At 43.1% G+C, this 21,494-nt stretch overlaps 1 protein-coding gene across 1 annotated transcript in view; it reads left to right on the plus strand.

The window, feature by feature from the left end:
* LOC144762745 (MFS-type transporter SLC18B1-like) overlaps window positions 1-21,494 on the plus strand; it is a 427,196-nt gene that overhangs the window by 56,869 nt on the left and 348,833 nt on the right. Inside the window, exons 4-5 of the mRNA XM_078647997.1 lie at window positions 5,865-5,938; window positions 15,593-15,740. Coding sequence (XP_078504123.1) covers window positions 5,865-5,938; window positions 15,593-15,740 — 222 coding nt within the window. The remainder of the gene's footprint in view (window positions 1-5,864; window positions 5,939-15,592; window positions 15,741-21,494) is intronic.

Below are 21,494 nucleotides of genomic sequence, written 5' to 3' on the forward strand. Positions count from 1 at the left end.
CAAGATCTTATCGTAGACTCAAGACTAATGGAGTGGGATTCATTATCCAGATTAACAAATGGAACCCTTACTAGATTCAAATATTAGCAATTAGCCAGCTGGTGTAGTACTATAACTTGGAATCTTACAACTAACCCTAAATTTGATCTAGTAAAGAGAAAATGGAGCTGGAAAAAAGAAGTTTCCTTTTGGTACGAGGCAATAAATGAGAAAGACCAAGTCACGGAACCTGAACTTAATAAATTATGGGGAGAAGCAATAGTTCTACAACATGGCGAATTACAAGGTCTTTGTGGAGATTATTTTAAAATGTGGCATATGGTTGTTAAATCCGCCCCTTTAAAGCGAAACCACTTATTCACATTATATAGAGCGTATTTTTCACCCAAGAAGCTGTCCAAGTTTACGAATACTGAATACAGTTGTTTGCGCTGTAAGTTTTCCAAGGCAGACGATATACATATGTTTCTTGAGTTCCCTAAATTATCTCTTTTTTGGTCCAAAATAGAAGAATTTATAATAGAAGTGTGCAATATACGGTTTAAAATCACTCCAATGACCATTTTTTGGGGGTTAGAGTTTGGATCTCAGCTTAATGAGATGAGGATTAAATTTATATTTTATGTAATGATTATAGCTAGACGAGAAATATGTAAACTTTGGAAGTCGGAGATCTCTCCTACCTTTGCAGATTTGTTAAGTTATATTGTATATATCAGTGAAGCCGATATTGCATGTGATAATTCTAGCTTTGACAAAATCTGGGCGGCCCTGGTGGCTTGGCGGAACCGATGAGATATATTCCTGTGATTTCACCTGGGTCCTGTGGGTGCCTGGCATCATCTAGATATTGAATAGTTCTGAGAAGGGTTGTGAAGAATTTGGCAGAATTGGTACTTGTGATTAATTAGTAAGGACCATAGTAACCCATTTATGTGTGGGCTTTAAGCCTTGAGACTAGGGTTCAGGGGTGCTCAGTGAGGAATTCTAGGATGGGGAGGAGAAGTGCTTTAGTTGCTTTACTGGAGGTTATGGCTTTTAGGTCAACATATCCCGGCATAAGCACTAATTTATCTGCTGATCAAGCAGCAGCCACCTTGTGCTCGATTTGATAGTGTATTTGTTTCTAGATGGATAGTCTATTGTTTTACTGAGTAAGGTATGCTGGATACAGATTTCTAGATTGCCGTCTAGTTTGGGCAAAAGCAGGGTTTCATTCTGGTAGCTTTAAATAGATCTATTAATGTGTCTGTTTGCAGGGAGATGATGAATAGGGAGCAGAAAATTCTGAAATGGAGGTACAGATGAGAATATTCTTGAAGTCCGGACAGCATGGTCCAGAGTGGACATTGCTCTTCTTCTGGTCTTGACTGAATTGTTTAGCTGTAGCTGAGTGATGGTTTTGAGGTGGATGAGAATTGGGATTGGCAGAACTCTTAGAATGGGGTTAGTGAAATTCCTTGGCAATGTGGTTGTTGAACATGGGTTGGCAACATGTTTTGTGGATCGTTTTGGTGATGAAGTGCTGTGCAAGTTTGGTTCATTGCGCTTATGAAGAGAATATGTTTGCATACTGAAAAGTGGGCTTGTGTAGGGTCAACACAAATGTAGATTTCAAGGAACAAAATGATAACTTGTAGTTCCTTGCAATAGGGAAATATAGGGCCTGGTTAGAATGGCAGTCGGACCAGCTTCAATGGTCCTGTCAGAGTTGGTCCAACCGCTGCGGTCTTGTCGGAAACGGTTGGTCTGACCACCGGATTACGATGCATGCCTCCTGTATTCCTACTAACCGCTGAAAGACCGCCAACTCCGACAGCCTTTCTCCGACCGCCAAGATAGCAGTCAGAGAAAAACAACACCCATAGGGCAGTACAGGGATCTCCTACCACTGTCTGCATTACGATGTGTGTTTATGACAACTTGACCGTGGTGCTCTGACAGCCTGCCTCGAGTCATCGGAAAAAATGAATTTGGGGTGCATACGCACCCAAATCAGGTTCTCCCTGACAGTCCCCGGCATGGATCCCTTTCTACAGGCCCCACTACACATGGAAGCTGAACCCTGAATGGATGCCAGAATGCAGGTAAGTCCATAGGTGGCATGTGTCCCCATCGACTGGACTGAGTACAGGTCACCACCACACTCCAGCAATAGGGCACCTAGTGCACAAGGCATATCCCCACATATCCCCACATATGTCATGTATGCATGTCTGTAGCACTTGATTCCTGTGATTTTACACCCACTTGCAGCAACATATTCGGGGGCGTGTGCACCACCATGGATGAGACCCCCGCGGTAGCAGCGGTTGCATTGTAATATGGTGGGGGGAGCTTTTTCAGCCTCAGCTGTCGGAGCCCAGCCGCGGCAGTCAGACTGTCGATCCGACCGGCATCGTAATCAGGCCCTATTAGTATGAATACTAATAGTTAGTTAGGTTCTAGGTGCAGGAATTCAAAACTACTGACAGAAAAGTACATGTGGGGACAAGCAGGGAGTGATTTGAAAAGAACTTAGAAAAGTACTAAGGGCCTCATTTATGAGAAATGACGCATCGCTGCGTGAAAGCAGCGATGTGTCACTTCTCAAAGCGCACTCCTTGCCACATACCTGATGCATCCTACATTAAATATGACGCATCATGTCGCAAGGAGTTACAGATACATCAGTATTTCTGACATATCTGTAAGCACAAAAGTGACGCAATGCTGGAGTGTGTCACAAAAGTGACGAAACTCCAGCAATGCGTCCTTTCATTGCCCCATGTGAAAGAACCTGCGTTAGTCTTACGCCTGCTGTGAGGCAGGCGCAAGATTTTGACGCAACGGCATCCTAGAAGTGACATAGTGAAATCTAATAGATTTCACTGCGTCACTTCTACGAGGCTTTTTGTGGGGGAATGCCCCCCCTGCATACATTATACCTGACGCAGGTATAATGTAGGGCATGGGTTTACAAAGTGAATTATCTGCTTAGATGCGTCACTTTTTAAATAGTGCGCAACAGGAGGCATGTTTTACGCTGCCGATGCGTCACAAAAAATGACTCATCGGAAGCGCAAAACTGACGCAAGGCCTCATTTATGAGGCAAGCCAAAAAAAGATTGTGGCCCCAGAAGCCCTCTGATAAAACTACTCAATAGAATAGTCCCTAATTAGCTCGGTCACTGTGAGGATGTCGGACTAAATTTGGAGCAATGGAGATTTAATCAGGCTCAGATAATCGTTGCTTGATGCAATAACCTTTATGCACAGCTCACTTGTGATAAGTTGAAGAAAAGGGTTAAGCAGGGTACCCCATCTAAGATTTAAGAGAGAGCAGAGGAGTTTAGGTTTAGGGCTGATACATTTCTTAGTTACAACATAGTAATTTTGCAATGATATAGTGAAGAATTAAATTAATCTGGTACACCTTTATTAATCAAGTGATATATTTTGGTGGTCTCTTCAGATGAGTAAAGTACAGAAGAAGTGTACTGTCAGAGGTCTTAATTACAAGAGTTATTTGTGACAGGGTCACAAGAAAAATAGCAGGACCAATGGTTATGCTCTATGGCTATCCATACTCGAACAGGCCCTAACAGGGAAGTCACCAAAGGGAGTCTATCCTTACCTTGAAATCCCTAAGGTAAAGGAAAAAAAGGCAATGGGCAGCCTGCATGATATTGTTTCGTGACTCGTCCATTTTACTTGACATATTGACATGGTCACATTTAACCAATCTGGGCATAGGCGCAGGCTGGGTGCTTGAGGAGCAGAGTCAGAAGAAATTCAAGATGCAATGTGGGACTAGGGCAGGGACCTTGCAAGAAGCTTGTACCGCTAGGGGCTGGGAAAATCTCACAGCGTGAACACATTTGCTATGGATGGGAGCATTTTGCAAGGGGCAGTCACCACAGGGGGTGGCAAAACCCACATTTTTTGGGTGCCTAGGAGGATAGTGTAGGGAGAAGCCAATGAGCGGGGGTGTCTCTCCTTAATAGGAGCAACAGGCAGGTACACCAGAGGATGGTTGAGCCATCAATGGGGTGCGAATCACCATAAGGGGGACAAATGATCTGGTGCTTACGGTGAGGGGGAAGCCCGCAAATTGAAAAGAACAACTCAGGGTGGTAAAACCTCCATATAGGGGTAAGAAAAAGGCTGTAGGGGAGAAAGCCCTCAAGGGGTTGGCATCATGAGTAGAAAAAAGGAAACTATCTGGTGTGGACATGCGTGGAAGCACTGTTACAGAGGAAAACAAAGAGATCACAGTGGAAGACGACTCTAAGACCACTGGTGGGCATACAAAAGAAAATGTTATGCAAGACAGCTTGACGGGTGATGGGTCTGCAAGTGGTATGCACAACAGGGGTCAAAACAGTCAAGCAGTGGCACATAGAATGTGTGGGGATACTTACAATAGGATGGCACCAGTTGGGACTGCGAACCTCTCTTGGCAAGAAAAACAAATAAGGAGGCTACAATGGAGGATCAGCCAGGGAGAAACACACAGCAAGGAATCTACAAGGGGATGTTCTCCTTGTTTTTGTTTGGGGTAAAGGGATTTGTATTAACTGTATATGAATATTCTCTGAATATTCCAGTTCTAGATATTTTGTGGTCAATTCACAAAGCCATTTAAAAGAATGTGAAGTAGTACTACAGGAGTAATACTTTACATACTCCTAATACCATTGTATGATGCCCCCACAAATGCACACATTCATTCAAACTGAGACACACATTGCAATCCCATTAGAATTTCAAAAAAGGTGGCAGTGGTTGGACAGATAGGAGGCTGAAATAGTACCATAAGACATATAGGCAGTATTTGCTGCCTTAAAGTATTTAAGCCCCAGCCCTGGCACAAGCAGCAGATGTGTTTTCCTATTTTATTAGGTGAAGTTTCACAGAGTCCATGGTGCACTCTCCAGTCAATACAGATGCTGCACTCTTATTGCCCAAGAACCATCAAAAGGAGCCCTGTTGTGATTCACATATTTTCTCTACAGACATTAGCAGGGAGAAGACACCCAAGTCCTATACATGACAAAATTACCAAAAAGCACTTAGTGTATGAAATCTCTCACAATGTGCAAAGTGACAGAGCCCGTAACACTTTTGGCAAGACTGAACAGTGACTACAATACAGATGAAATGTGAGAAGGCATATTGTAATGATGCATCATTAAATCTATGCATATCAGCTAAGGCATTCGTAAATCAGGAATGATGACGCTGACCAGTAACAGCTCTCCTTTCTAGGCACTATCAACATCTCTCCCTTTTTGCCATTATCATGTGCTTTGCATAGAGCACATGCTGTAAAGCTAAAGCTCTTTAACCAGATCTAAACATGGCTGCATCATACTCAAAACGCTATAAATGTGATAGAGCCTAAATGTTGGCAGTACTCACTCAAATTGGCTGATTGTCCCTATGCTGTAATGCATTGAGGTGAGTCAGGGTACCTAGGCCACAGTGCAGTGCACTGGGTTTGCATCCCTAAAAATGTAATGCAGCGCAATGAGTTTGTGCTGTTAGATTTCACTGCATGTCATAGATTATTTCCCCTATGATGCAGTTGAGTGAGGTGGTCTCTCACAGGTGCCATGTTGTTTGTTAGAGTCTCTGTGAAGTGCAGGGCAGTGACGTTAGCTAATGCTTCTAATCTGCAATGCAATGGGCGAAAGTTTCAAAGGTGCAGTTCAGTGGGTTGGCAATTAGTAGCACTAGTAAAGAAAGCAGATTTGATAAAAAACAACCTCAATATAAATGAATGGGTTGTAACTCCCTACCTCTGTGTGCCACTTCTTTTCTCCTGATTCCATGTTGGTGCTGGACCTGTGAGTTTTAATGTGTACTGTGCTTTTTTTCAGCTTGTGCAAATTGGAGCAAAGGTAATGTTTTTATCTGGAATGTTTGCATCTGGAATTGCCACTATTCTATTTGGGTGAGTGTTTGTCTTATTAAGTGTTGCAGAATATATATGTAAACATATATATACATGTATATTTATTGAAAGAACCAAGGTTCAACTAATGTTATACTTAGGTATTTCAAACAAATCACTGAAATGCGCGAGTTGTAATTCAGTGAGCTATTTATAACTAGCGCTCCTACTATGCATTGTTTGTGACCTCGCATATGGTATAACTCATGGCATGTTAAATGATATAATTGATTACATCACTGATGGCATCTCAAATTATATCTTTGATGACATCACTGATTACATCATCCACATATGTGGTAGTTTGTTAAACGCATTTTATACTGGAAGGTGTCAGGGAGCTACACCTAGACCCAATTTTCTACCACCTCTGTAGTGCTAGAGGTTGTAGCCTTATGTAACAGGCACGGCATAAAGCATATCTGTAAAAGCACCCACATTTAGTAGAGATTATGCTCTTTTTAATGGTATTTTGATTGCGTAAGAAACCTAATGTCCCAGTGGACAACAATACAAACATCAATTGATTAAATCTTAAATACTTTTCAAAAAAGTGTTTGGTCATTTTTTACCTTAATGAACTGTACTTGCTAAATACTTAATTTTACATAGAATTTTTTGTCAATGGCTCCACATCTATTCTTTAGTCACTTATAAAGCATGTTTGTAAACATACCTTACACATATCCCTGAAATGAGCAGAATGTTGTGCAGCATTATGTCGCTCACAATTAATCTGTGACTTGAATCATTTTAAGTGACTCACTATTATAATATATTTTCTTTGACAATGCGTAATGTCTCAGAATTTTCATTGAAATTCTAGATATAAAAGTCTGCACCTTTATAAATCTCCAGCTTAAAAAATGGTGATATCACTACATGACATCTCTTCAATATCAGCATGTGCACAGAAATCCAAAGTTCAATAATGTATTGAAAACATGAACTTCAGTTTTGCTCACAGATTTTGGCTACAGGCCTTTGATTTAAGCCGCAACCTATTTGCATCGTACCTCTGTAACTCTCACTAGTTATGCTCAGTTGTACCTTGTTTAAATTAAGCACTGTTTGCACTTAACCTTTTCGTAGTAGTTAAACTGTGTATCATGTTTACTTTACCAAACCAAATCAGTTTTGTCTCCAGGACTACACTATTTATATTTCATAGATGCACATTAACTCAATGTATGCTGTATACAAACATGGGCCCTTTACTCCTTTTTTAATATCCGCATTTGTGCAATACTCTACCAGGAAGTAAGCAAGAGGGTTTTGCACTTACCTCTGACTGGTAAAGTGGCAAAGCACGAATCTTCAATCTTCCTGTTCCTTGAAGTCCAAACAGGAGAGGACCGTGGTTGCCAGTCCTGAGCCATATACCCAGGAGTTATTGCAAAATTGCTTAATCATTGCACATTAGAATCAGCGTTTACTTATTTAATTAACATAATACACCCTTGAAGATACACTAAACTGAAAAATTCTGATCCCAAGTATCCCCAAAATCAAGCTTCTTAATTCCCTTCCTGCTCTCATCCAACATTCACACCTTTTGTAAGGAGTCCAACCACTCGAAGGGGGCTGCAGAGTTATCCTCTTAATGCAGATCTCGCGTCTGGCTAGCAATATCAACATGAACAACAGGTTCCTCCGCTTCCTATTCAGCCTGACCCTTGACTCCTCCTCCTCATTCTTAACCCCAAAGATAATTAAACGTATGCTTCCCTCCAGGTTTGCACCCAATACTGATGTGAGAACCGCACTTACATCATGCCAAAACACCTGGTGGCTAGGGCAGCGGAAAAACATGTGTAGGTCATCAGCATCTTCCTCCCCACACTTAGGGCAGCTCTTAACCACCTGCTTGTTCATCCTTGTCAGCTTTTTCAGTGACCAATATGCCCTATGTATCGTAAACAGATGTTTTTTCCTGAGAGAGGCAGCACTAACAACATACCACATCATAGACAGCGATACTTGCCTAAGATTTTGTATGTCCCCCAACGGTAGATCCTTCCTTCAGATCTCCGTGGGAAGGATAAACTCCTCTTCTCCGGCAAACACAAACAGCCAGTACCACTCCAATACCTCTTTTTTTCTGTGATGGGCCTTTTAGTAATTTTCCCTCCAGATCACCAACCCCTTTTTTTGTCCTTCGACAGCGATTTTGACCAGTTAGACAGCTGGTAGTAATTGAATCTGGAGATGCTCCCATTCGACAATGGTGACAACTGTTCCCAATCCACTAAGGTCTGTCCAGTAAATAACTGATTCCATCTCGTTATCCCTGCTTCTGCTAACAGGGCTGAGAGTTTGACCTTCAAGCATTCAGGGGTTCCTTGAGAAGCCCATATTGGGGCATGTCTGCTGTAATACCGGATTCGAACTGCCCTCCTAATTTAAAACCATAGCCTACAGGCTGCGTGAAGAATCTTTAGTTTTACTTTCTTAAAGAATTGCAGGTACCTGAGTTTATACATAAACCCATCCCCCTCTGACTTAGTCATAGCTTGTAAATACAAAGGGTACTTTAGGTGGTCCTGCATTACAATTCTCATTGCTTTAAACTGGAATGCTTTACAGTATGTTATGTTATGTTATAACTTGATTTATATAGCGCTCAGCTACTCCAAGGAGTGTCCCGGCGCTTTAACCAGAAGCCGAACAGGGTGGGCGCAGTGTGACTAACTCTATTGGACGAAAAGCCAGCTCTTCAATTCCTTCCTGAAAGCCAGCAAAGTGCTCGACTTTCTCAGGGTGGCCGGCAGAGAGTTCCACAGCTGAGGGACACGGAGTCTAAAAGACCAGCCTCCAATTCGGGCCTGCGAGGCTGATCTAAGCACCCGGGATGGCTGATAGAAAGACAACGCTTCCTAATATAACTCGCGCCAGATCCGTGAAGGGCTTTGAAAGCCAACGTAAGTGCTTTAAAAACAATGCGCTTCCGGATCGGGAGCCAGTGAAGAGTAGACAAAAGTTCACTGGCACTGGATCTCCGGTGAAGGCCAAAGATGGCACGCGCCGCGGCATTTTGGACTATCTGAAGACGCGAGAGAAGATACTCCGGCAGTCCCAAAAATAGCGAATTCGCATAGTCCAGGCGTGAGCCAATTAACGCCTGTACCGTGATTATCCTGTGGCCAAGGGATAGCAATGGAAGGAACTTTCTCAGCATTTTGAGGACGCCGAAGCACTTGCCGACTAAGCCGAGGATCAGGGGCTTCAGGGTAAGACCGTAGTCAATTGACACTCCCAGATCTTTTGCCGAAGTGGACACCGAGGAAGGTGGGAACATGGCCGGAGGCCACCATTCCATCCATCTAGGGTCTGATAAACAACCAAAAAAGAGCACCTCGGACTTGTCCGAGTTGCACTTCAGGCCGTTGCACTGGAACCAGCCAAAAACGGCTTCCAGACAACCCTTGATGCGTTCTCCGTCAAAGTCAGCGCCCCTCTTACAGGTGAATAGGAGCTGGGTGTCATCCACATAGGAAACGACCTGGGCTCCAAAAGACTCAGCCAGAGCCGCCAGAGGGGTCATAAAGATGTTAAATAGTGTGGGACTCAGGATAGAACCCTGAGGCACTCCCACCTCCAATGACGGCATACTGGCTGAGTACGGGGGGGCCCAGATCGTTTGGCGGTCCGTCAGAAAAGATTCAAACCAACTGAACAAGGAGGCTGCCGTGGGGGACCGAAAGGTCTAACATGACCAGCATGGCCTTGCCTCCAGCGTCCCATACCTCCTTGATGGCCTCCGTCACTTCCAGTAGAGCAGTTTCCGTGCTCATATTGGTGCGGAAGCCCGACTGGGTGTTATGCAAGATGTTATTCGCCTCAAGGAAGTTGGAGAGAGATTGATGGATATGTTTCTCAACAACTTTAGCAAGGGCTGGCAGGAGGGAGATAGGCCTATAGCTAGCATGGGCCAAGGGGTCCAGATTCGGCTTTTTCAGCAGCGGTAAGATGAAAGCATGCTTCCAGGCCGGAGGAACCGTACCTGAGCTCAATGACAGATTGAGCACAGGGTTAATGAGAACATTAATGGCTGAGGCTGATTTGGCAAGAAATTTAGCTGGACAGGGGTCCAACGGGGAGCCCGATTTGAGTTTGGCCAGAAGATCCAATGAAGCTAGCAAGGAAAGGTCAAGGAAGGTAGAAAGGGTAGGCATAACAGCAAATGCAGATAAGGCACTCGGGGCTATCCTGGCACCCAGGGCCAGAAAAGAGTCCTGAATGGTCTTAATTTTGTTAGTAAAAAAGGCGGCTAGTTGAGAAACCCACTCTTCCGAGAAGGAGCATGGAGGAGTACAAGAGGAGGGAGACATGAATTCTTTAACGATAGTAAATATTTCTTTGCCTGTGTTCGTGGCCGCTTCTATTCTTCTGGCTAGGAAGGCTTTCTTTTCCAGCAAGATATCAAAATGATATTGTTTAATTAGCCCTTTATAAATCTGCTTCGCACTAGTGTCGTACGCGCGACACCACTCCCTTTCGGCTTTTTCACATAGCCTCCGCTTCTCAGCCAATGCAGCTGAGAACCAAGGTGCAGACATGCGGATGCTGGGCTTACAGGCGGTTACAGCGGGAGCAAGTTCATCTAATCTCTCCACGAACCACGACTGGAAGAGATCCGGATCGACCTCAAGATTGCCAGTGAGCTCACAAGGATGACACACAAGAGCTTGAGTGAGCATGTCAGGGGAAATACCAAAAAAGGCACGCGCCGGCTGGGAAAGACAACCAGCGGCACTAGAAGGCGTTTTATCCAAATGAAAAATCTGAAATGTACTGAAACATATCCAGGTTAGCAATTCCTCCTTGTTGTTTCCCCATGCAGAGTTTCTTCCACGCAATTCTGGAGGCCTTAGAGGCCCATATAAAGCTAGTCAGGTCTTCCTGTAATTTATCAAACCAAGCCTTTATGAATTCTAGGGGTATTGAAGCAAGCAAAAAAAGTAAATTTCGGTAATATTGACATCTTCAAGATCTTAGTAGCCTCTTAGTCTCTAAATTCCTATAACCTTGATTCCTAGATACCTTATTGAGTCCTTTACTAAAGAGTTATTACTCTGGGAGTTCCATTCGATCACTTCGGTTTTCTGCCAATTTATCTGGTAACCTGAAACCTTTCCAACCTTGCCCAAGATGTCTGAGATTATTGGAAGTGAGATTGACAAGTTTATTGTAAATACCATCAGGTCATCGGGCACATAGAGCCACCCTCTTCTCCCATCCCTGAAATACAAATGGGAGGATTTGTTGACTAACTCTAAGTTTGTTAGCAAGTGGCTCAATATGAAGATCAAATAGAAGAGGGGAGAGAGGACAACCTTGTCTTGTACCTCTTGATATAAATATCTTCTGGGTAAAGTTCCCGTTCATCAATGTCCTGGCAGAAGGGTTCTTATAGATTGTTTTTAGAACCCTGCCAAACGCTAACCCCAGGCCGCACTTCTCTGTAACTTTATGCAGGAAAGGCCAGCTAACTTTTTAAAAGCCTTTGCTGCATCAAAGTTGATAGTCGCCAAGGGGAGCCAATTCTGAGTTGCCATGTCAATTGCCCCAAGTAACTTGTGTGTTAACTGCCTGTCCTTAATGAATCCCTTCTGATCTGGGTGTATTACATTTTCTGTGACTTCTAATCTTGCTGCCAATTCTGAGTGAAGATCTTATAATCACTGTTCAGCAGTGAGATAGGTCTTAGATCATGTTCGGGGGGCATCTGGACCGGCCGCCTTCTCCCTTTTCAATTTTCCTATTGCACTCACTACTTCTTCAGTTGTTATTTCAGAATTTAACATCCCCCTTTGCATCTCTGACATTATTGGAATTTGCAAATCCTTAAAATACTTCTCGACTTGCTCCTCTGTAACTCCTTCCTCTTCTGTGTATAAGGTTTGAAAAAACACTGCAATGGCCCCCTCTATCTCCAGTCCTCGCACCTAAGTGCACTGTGCCCTTCTACCCTAATTGCTTTAATTTTATTCTGGCTTTGCTCTGTTTTTAATTTCAAAGCCAAAAGTTTGCCACAACCCTCCCCATATTCGTAGTGTGCAAGTTGGCTTGCCACCCACTTCCTCCTAACTATTCCCTCCAATAAACAGGACAACTCTTCCTTCCTTTCTCCTATTACCTCCTCAGGCAAACTAACACCTTGAGTCCCTTGTCCTTGGTCCTGCTTCCTAGCCAATTCTTCCAGCTGTTCCAATCTAACCTCTAAGGACCTTAATTTACTCTCAGTAGCCTTGTTCTTAAATGCAGCAATACCAATCAGCCTCCCCCTTATGACTGCCTTTATACGCATCCCAGATTGTCTGTGGCGCAGTACTCGTGCCACTTATATGGAAGTATTCCCTTGTTATCTCCTTCAACTGGATCACCACTTGTTGGTCTAGTAGTAAAGTTCTATCCAGCGTCCACCTTCGGGAAGGGCTCCCATCCCCCACTTTCAGCTCCAGACGAACTGCCGAGTGGTCTGCCAGATGGACTGGCAAGTGTTCCACCATATTGACCATCCTACTCTCTCCTTTTTCCACCAAAAATAAATCAATTCTAGAAGCGTGACCATGTCTCCTTGTCTTAAAAGTATATTTTTAATCACCCACCCCGTTCTCTCTCCACACATCCAACAATCCAAAGACCTGCATGCAACATCTAAGCCCTACCCTCATTTGGGCTCGGTTTGGTTCTATGGACGACTTTATGATTGGCCACCTATCCTTCTTAGGGTCTAATATTAAATTGAAATCACCGGCCAAAATTATGGGGGCAGAAAACTGCAAAAGCTGGTTATATAGGGATGGTAAGGGTAAGGGGTCATCCATGTTCAGACCATAATAGCTGGCAATGATATATGGTTTCCCCTGGATCTTGACTTTGACTGTCACCCATCTCCCTCTTGCGTCCGAGTAGGCCTCAAATATTACTGCTTTCGCTGCTTTCTTAAATATAATAGCCACCCCCTTAACACAACTGCTCTGGTTCGTACAGATTGAAACAACCACCCATTCTAGCCTCCTTTTTGCCTCCTCCTATTCTGATTTTAACAAATGGGTTTCCTGCAAGATAATAATCTCACTTTCTGCCACTCACAGATATTCAATATCTTCTGCCTCCTACTTCTTACCCTCAACCCGGTTACATTTCAGGATAGTATTCTAACTGACATTGAATCTGGAATTGTTGATGTATCTAGATCCCTGCTCTCGCTCCTCGCCTAAGATCTCTTTAAACCACAAATTCAGACTTATTTTTTCTTTTTTTCCCTATATGTTCCCATCACCCAGGTGAAAAAGTTTTGCCCAAGGAAGGAAGGGAGGGTTCTCCCCCGGAGAACTCTCCCTTCCTTCCTTGGGCAAAACATGTTCGCCCTTTGAGGCCCTGCCTACTTTGTGCCCTACCTCACACCTTCTGATGCGATTTGATCTGAATTATAAATGACTCCATCTCTTGGGGATCTCTAAAGTTATGCATCTGGTTTTGCCACGTAATTCTTAGGGAAGCAGGAAAACGCATTTGTGCCTTTGCCCCCAACGATTTCAGCGCCTGAATGTATTTGCCTAACTCCCACTGACGATCTTGGGTAACGCTGGAGATGTTAGAGCGGGTCCTAAATGACCGATCTTTTTTTTAATATATGCCAGCCTTAAGCGCCTCAAATACGATTTTCTCCTTTAGAGAATAAGATTGAAAGTTAATTAGGATTTTCTGCTGTTTTTTTCTTTCCCCAGTTCTCACGAATGGGTCTCTATGGGCCCTTTGTATATCTTTCTCTAATGCTGATGATTCCAGGCCATTAGGGCAAAGATTACCATATTATATGCAACGGCATCAAATATCTCCAAAAGGGGACTAAGCTGTAGGAATAATTAGAAACTGATGTGATGAGGTTATCTTCCGTTGCTATGAAATGTTAATCCCCGCTGGAGGGGGGTGCCCCAAGCTAACAGTATTTGGATCCCCTTGCTGTATTCAGCCCATGACTGGTAGTTGTGTATAAATGTATATTTGTTTACGTCGTGAGATGGTGTAGGTCTGCTAAATGTTTCTATGTAAATTATGGTAATCTTTGCCCTAATTATTCATGTTTTAAGTGATGCGTATTATTCATGTATGTTCTTGTAAATGGTGTAAATTGTGAAGTGTCGTCCTTTGTCTTTCATTGAAGTACTTTTTGTGAATTGAACAAAAATTGTTGTTTCAAAAAATTGAAATGATTAAATAATTGGATCAAAGGATTAATTATTTTGGTTCGAGTCTGTCATATTAAGGACAGCACCCAAATGGTCACTTAGTTCTCTTTTTGTGTACACCTTTAATGACCGATTCTAGCTGAGCGATACAGGGTCTACCCTGTGTGCTATATAACCTTTGTAAATAGGAGCAGTGTCAAAATCAATGGGTGTTGCAGTGGAATGCCCAAAACCCATTGCCCTCCCCTTTCATGCTAAGAACAGTGGGAAAGGATGCCTTATTTACAAGGCAGCGTTAAGCCACGTTAAGTGGCTTAACGCTGCCTTGTAAATAAAGTGAAGCACACATCGCTACAGGAACGTCACTTTTTGTAAATATTCCCTGTAGTGTCTTACTTCATAGACCACACTCGTGGTGACAGAGTGGGTGATCAGCTCTTTGAGAGCTTTACTAGAGCTAAGAAGGGCAAGGCAGTGAACAAATGCATCATTTAGCAAAGTATCAAGATGTTAGGTGCAGAGACCAAACGACCCTCCAGAGGGCACTTAAGCCCACTCCACAAAAAATATGGCTGCCTCCATGGCTCTTTCCAGGGGTGTCCCCATTGCAGACACGTGCACCTGCTGTGAGATACCTGGTCATCTTTCCATACTTTTGTCAAGCATTTGTGTCTCAGGCATGCAGTGAAGCAGACTTTAGCTCCACTGCTCTGCAAGACTTTCTTAGTTAACCAGCGTCTAAAAGGAAAGTACTGATTTGGGATTCATAAGTTGAGGAAACTGCAGGAAGATTTATCTACCAGAAGAAGTTACTTTTCTTTGGCCACGATTTTCAGGTGGATAAATATTCTTCCCTCTGATTCCTCACTGCCAGCCATTCTTCCCTGAGGAGTTGGTGCTGTGAGTAATAAGATCCCAAGGTATGGAAACATGTTATGTGCTGTATTTGTTACTGTTGTTGCTTTCTGTTTCTCTCCATACACCTCTCTGGAGCATGGAAAAAGTTTGGGAACTCATGCCAACATGTCAGTTGGCACTTAATATACTGCAGTGTTTTAATGTTAGGAAGCGGAGTCATGACTGACAGTGCTTGAGAGACACTCCTGGGTAAAAGTGTATTTGGACCCATCTAAAGGCTGGATAGGGATTTCATGAGGTGAGCTATCTGCTGGTAGAATATATATATATATATATATATATATATATATATATATATATATATATATATATACATATATATATATATATATACACCAGAAATCTTGCTTCCAAAAGTATGTAACTCTTTATTTTTTCCAACCTGTCATTGCACTATTTGCAGCCATTTATTCTTTCATGGTGCACCTTATTTCCTGTATACTTTCAAGTAGTGCTGTATCTCAATGTACACATTGCACAGTTCATTCATCTACATGCATATTCTTTCACAAGGACTTACTTAACTATTTCTTTGCAGTATGTTGGACAAGGCAGCTGATGGCACCCTGTTCGTTGTTCTGTGCTTTATAGTGAGATCGGTGGATGCAGTTGGCTTTGGAGCTGCCATGACAGCAACATTTTCGATTCTAGCAAAGGCATTTCCTAACAATATCGCCGCAGTGATGGTACGTTAATTTGTTTTTTTTATTGTCTGGAAACTTAAAATAACAATGTAATATTTTCAGTGGATGCACCGTTGTTCTAATCTGCATAGAATGCTAACATCCATTTTTTTGTACACTGTATTTCACCGTAAAGTTCCTTAACATAATATTAATGGTGGCATGGACGTAAATTAGCAGCAGCCAGAGAAAGAACTTTCTACTCCTGAGTACTCTTTGGTATCCTAAATACTGCCAATGTCTGGTGCCAAGGGTCATGAAGGGTAAAGAAGGAAAAGAAAGATTTTGGGCATGATTCACAAAAGTAATCTGAGACAAAATCCTAACTTTATGACTGTCGGTATTCACAAAGGGCATTTAGGAGTAGAAAAGTCAGGAATCCTAACTTTACTACTCCTAAATGCCCTTTTTGAATAACGAAAGTCGTAATGTTAGGATTTTGCCTTAGTGAAACTTAAATTTTGGTGTTCTTAAGACCAAAACTTAAGTTTAACTGAGACAAAATCCTAATTAGCGACATTCTGTATTCATAAAGGGCATTTTAGAGTAGTAAAGTTAGGATTCCTAACTTTACCACTCCTAAATGCCCTTTGTGAATATTGAAAGTCGTAAAGTTAGAATTTTGACGCAGATTACTTTTGTGATTTGGGCCAGTATTCTTACTCTATCTCTCCGGCATTAAAAAGGAGGCTGTTGAGTGGCTATTTGTTTAAAGCACACTTCAAACCCTAATTGCTTCTAGGTCCTAGTTAAATGGTCTTGGTTACAAAGATTTGCTCAGCTTTGGGGAGATGAAAGGAATGCCATTTTCAGCATTAATGCCAGCTATTTTGTCCAGATGACCACATATCCAACAGAGTATACACAGCAATTATGGACATGAGTAGTGTGTAGGTTAAACAGTAAAGCTATATCTGCAGCAGGCATGCTTATATTTGAAGTGCAGCACTTACAGTTCTTGTATGAGGTAACGTTTGCCCAAACAAGGGTCAGTATGGCTTCTCGATGGGGCGGGGGGAGTACGGCCAAGCTCTTATTGAACTAGATGTGGGTGGTGGCTCGATGTGCTATTAATGGAATATGCAGTATTTTCCTTTAAGTTTGTGCCTGAACACTATTAGCGCATCCTCGGTAGAGGCGCCAGGGCTTTGACCCACTGCCTTCCCATACAGTTAAATGCTACAAGTGTTATATAGAGCTTTTTACATGCCAACAAATGATCTCAGATCGTTTGTTTGCATATAAAAAGCTTTACTGTCCACGTGGCAGCAGAAAAGTGTTCCATTAGTATTGCACGTGTCAGGTGGGGCTAGCAGGGACGTTTTAAGGATTTTGGGGGCCGTGGAACAAATGTATTTTGGGGCCCCTGTTCGGAACTGCTTTGATTCTATGACCCAGTTTCAGTTCTTTGGTCAAATTCCAAACGTATGTAGATCTGATATTCAGGGATAGTGATGTGTGTTTTCACTACTGTAACACAGCAGCAGCTCGCTAATATCACAGCAAATAATCTCTGTCAAACTCCCCCATTTCTCATATGCAAGGTCCTGTATTGATCTAAAAAAAACTTTTTATATGGATGATACATGAAACACATTTTGTCTGTAAAATGTCTGTTATAGACTCACGCATTAAAACAATGATAGAAAAACGCTATCTACATCAATCTGTTAAAAAATTATTCAAGGTCATCAGGGCAGAGACTCTGCAGAACATAACTGGCTCTATCACAAGGTCCCCTGAAAGGCTGGGGCCGTGGGCCTGACCCCACTTTGCCCTTGCCTTATAATGTCTCTGGGCGGGGGCTGTTGCAGCTCGGCCTCACAAAGTCACTGTAGATATTTGACATGCTGCACTAGGGTCACACTGTGCAGCACCTCAGAAAATAGAGCTTCAGGGCTTGTCAATCATATGCCCTTTTATTCTCTCGGAAGTTGGAATAGAGAAAAAGAGTTTACCTCTAATCCTATTCCAGTTTCTGATTGGATAGAAGCTCTTGGACATGGCTCTGATGGGATGCTTACTGGAGTCACTCCATTCGGAAATCGTCGACCCGGCTGACAGCTCATGCTGAAGAGGCCTGCCCCAGGTATGTTTTTCTTTGCAATTTCATTTTGAATGAGTGTGTGTCCCTGTGTATTTGTCTGCGTGCCGGGTATTGTGTATGTATGTCAGTGAGGCTGTCATTGTATGCGTACCTGGGATGTATGTGCATATTATGCATAGGCGCGTGTAATATTGAAAGACCGTGTGGTGGGAGATCTTAGGCCCAGTGGATGGTAGGAGCCTGCAATTGTTAAACATATATGTTAAACTAGTGAAAGAATCCAGGCAATATAATAAAAAATCTGAACAGTCTGTTAAATTGGTGAAATACTCTGACTGCACCATTTACAGAGCTAACACGTTTCAGTGCTTAATTTGTGCAGGTGCTTTCAGGTGCTGAGCACCGGCAGCTATTTCTCAGGGCCGGGTCTATTGAATTTTTCTCCCATGCACAGCCAGCAATGTGCACAGGCCATTAAAAAGCCCCAGCCTCGAGCAAGGCTTGTGCAGCTGTACGTTCAGATTTGGTGCATGCTGCTAGTGTGCTTGCTTTGGCGCGCGCCAGTGCCTGGTCCTCAGGGTGGGGGAAGGGCATGTGTGGTGTGTCATGCGGAGTATAAATGGCAAAAAAGATGAACTGGGAGCATAATTTCAGCTGCGCTACCCAGCAGTCTGCGCTTTCCAGTGTAGCCAAAGCTACAAGGTTAGGTGAGTTGTGTGTGCCTTATTTTACACACAACTGTTATCCTACAGGTGACAGAAAAGTGCTTGGCCATGGGACACCATCAATAAATTCCTGCACAGTGGCACCCACAGGAAACTGCTCAGTAGCTGCCTGCCTCAGGAGCCCAGACAAGGCCTTGCAGCATAATAACAAAATACGGGAAGCAGCTGAGGGTGGTCCGAAAGTGAAAACATTTCTTCCTGCCAGTCAGTGTATTAGTACCAGGCTCCTACCTGTCCCAGTACGATCTCATCTCTATCAGACCCGTCCTCTCCCTTCTGCAACGGGCACTGTTGCAGCCACAAGCACCTTGAAGAACACCTCCGATCCCTGGCACTGTGACTGTGCCCCACCGCTACCTCCGACAGTGCCCCTCTCTCCAGAGTGGCCTTCTCACACTATCCCAGTGCCCCTCTCTCCACAGTGCCTTTCTCACCTGTATCTCAGTGCCCCTCTGCTTACAGTCCCCTTCCCCTCTGTATCACAATGTTCCTCCCTGCAACAACACTCGCTCACTCCTGTTACAGTACCCCTTGGCTCCCTCCCTCACTCTCAGAGCACCCCTCCCCACCATCGCTGTGTATTAAAGCATGCACTGGGCCCTGAGTATCCATACTTTGAGTTTGCACGTGAGACCGCAAAGCCCTTCTCAGTCTTGGCCACTCAAACGAGGAGGTTTTCCCAATTACCCCCTAACCAGAGAGAGGATACACAGGGAATTTCCCAGCTTTGACCTGGAGAAAAATAGCATTGATTCAAAATGTGCTATCTGAGGGGCTAGGTTGTGTTGGGCGCTCTGTACTTCTCCCCACCCCCACACACCTGCTGAGATCTATCGCCCCACACATTCTCTTCACCTCCAAAGACCCATGTCCCTTAAACTCCTGCTGAATACTTACAGCCTTATGTCCCTGTTGGAGAGAGATCAGAGATTTGTCTAGTTGAAGTTTTGACTGTAGCACAGAGGGGTAATGTAGAACATGTACCATGCAGATGACAGAACTATATTATGTGGATAGCTCAGTCGGTTTCTGGTTTTTGTCACAGACATCCCTATGTTACTCGCTGATCATAAATTACAATCCTAATATAGCACAGGCTGCAGACTCAGTTGAATGTTGTGCTTTATTAGTTAAAAAGTATGTGTGGAAGCTTGTCTGAATGGAGTTGAATGTCTGACTTCATTTGAAAATAGGTGGCAGTAGGATTTTGCGACTTATAGTCTGATCATGTAATAGAACTATTTGTTTGAAGCATGAGAGTGTCCCTCTCCATCAAGGCGTAATCCCAATGGTATAACTGACACTTTATTATGTTTTATCAGGAATACCTATTGTGACATAACAAAACATCTTTTTATGGCATAAAACTTACACAGTTAAAGAATCGCTATTGTGTGTCTTGGACAACACTGCTGTGTATTGATGAGACAGGCCAAGGATGATACACTCCTGTCACCTCTCAACTTTACATAATTAATCACTGTATATTTGATAAAGCAGAGGTGTACTCTTCGCTTGCTCTATCTCAGTATCTGCTTTTCTTCCTCCCTTTCACACCTCACACCTTCACTTCTCTCCAATCTTACTTCACTTTCTGCCCCACATCTGCTTTTTCTCTTAATCGCCACCCACCTCATTAAATGCTTTTCATTGTTCACCTTTCCATCTTTCCCTTCCACTCTACTCTCACACGCTACCCACTGTTCGCTTTTCTTCCCTTGCCTTTCTCCTCTTTTCACTTTTCCGTCTCCTCACGTGCCACTCCAATCTTGCAATCCCAAACTCTGCTTTCCACATTTCTCTTCACATTGTCTACTGCATCTATCTTTGCCTTTAGACCTCTCCTCCTCCCTCACTCTCCCTTTTAATTTTTTCCTTTTTGCACATATTTTAATATATACTCCAGGAATCTGTGTTCCATCTCAGGGTCATAAATTGAAATCTTGGTGTGGCCACTCAGTCTTTCATCTTTAGATATAATTAGTGCAATTGAGTTTGATAAAAATATTTTGAATTTGGTGTCAAGGCCCCCTCTAGTGAATATGTGCTTTACAAACATATATGGTGTGTTTCTCCCTCTATCCCTTCATTTCTTCCTTTCACATTCTTTTCTTATTTCCTCCTCTTTCATCCATTACTTATTTATTTCCTTACTCCAGTGCTCCCCTTCCTGCCTGCATTTGTTACTGTCTTCTTTAATGTATTCCTTCCTTCATTCTTTTCTTTCTTTTAAACAGTGCAGTGCAAGCACATTTTCTTATGTTTGCAAAGCTGCCTCAAGTCCTCAAATGACCTTTCTCTAATTTGAGTTCACTTTTAATTTTTTGTTAGGCTTCCAATATGTTATATTATGTTATATTGATTTGTATAGCGCACTAATCACCCAGGAGGGTATCCAGGAATGTGGGCAGGTGTGAGGTGTCTGAGTTGCTTTTGTGAAGAGCCAGCTCTTCATCTTCTTGCGTAACTCAATAAGGGAGGAGGTGACTCCGATGTGTTGAGTGGATGTAGGTGGAGCCAATAAAGGGAAGTGGGTGGGGCCACTGGAGGGAGTAGGCCGATCCCAGGAAGTGGGTGTGGCCTAGTTAAAGAATGTGAGCACCTGCACTTCATATTTTACAAACTAAGCACTGAGATTCCATGCGACTAGCTATTTCTTGCTTTGGTGAAAATACTGCTTATTTCTTCGTGAAATCGCCACCCCCACAATACAGACTGCAAAGAAAAAACTGTGATTCAGAGGAGCTGATAGCACTTCAAATTGCATTTGTGCACTCTCCTGTTACATCTGGGATGTAGCTACGAATAGTGCAACAGGTGCAGTTGCACTGGTGCCCTGTAGTGTGAGGGACCCTTTCCAACCCAGTTAATTGCTGTTTTCACAGCCGGTCGGGACAGGGAGGCCCAATTTTCTTGGTTGCATTAGAGCCCAAGATGACCATACAATGCCATTGTGCTACTTTGTTTAGTAAATTAAGGAAACAT

The sequence above is a fragment of the Lissotriton helveticus genome, chromosome 6 (assembly GCF_964261635.1).
Source record: "Lissotriton helveticus chromosome 6, aLisHel1.1, whole genome shotgun sequence".
NCBI classification, from domain to species: domain Eukaryota; kingdom Metazoa; phylum Chordata; class Amphibia; order Caudata; family Salamandridae; genus Lissotriton; species Lissotriton helveticus.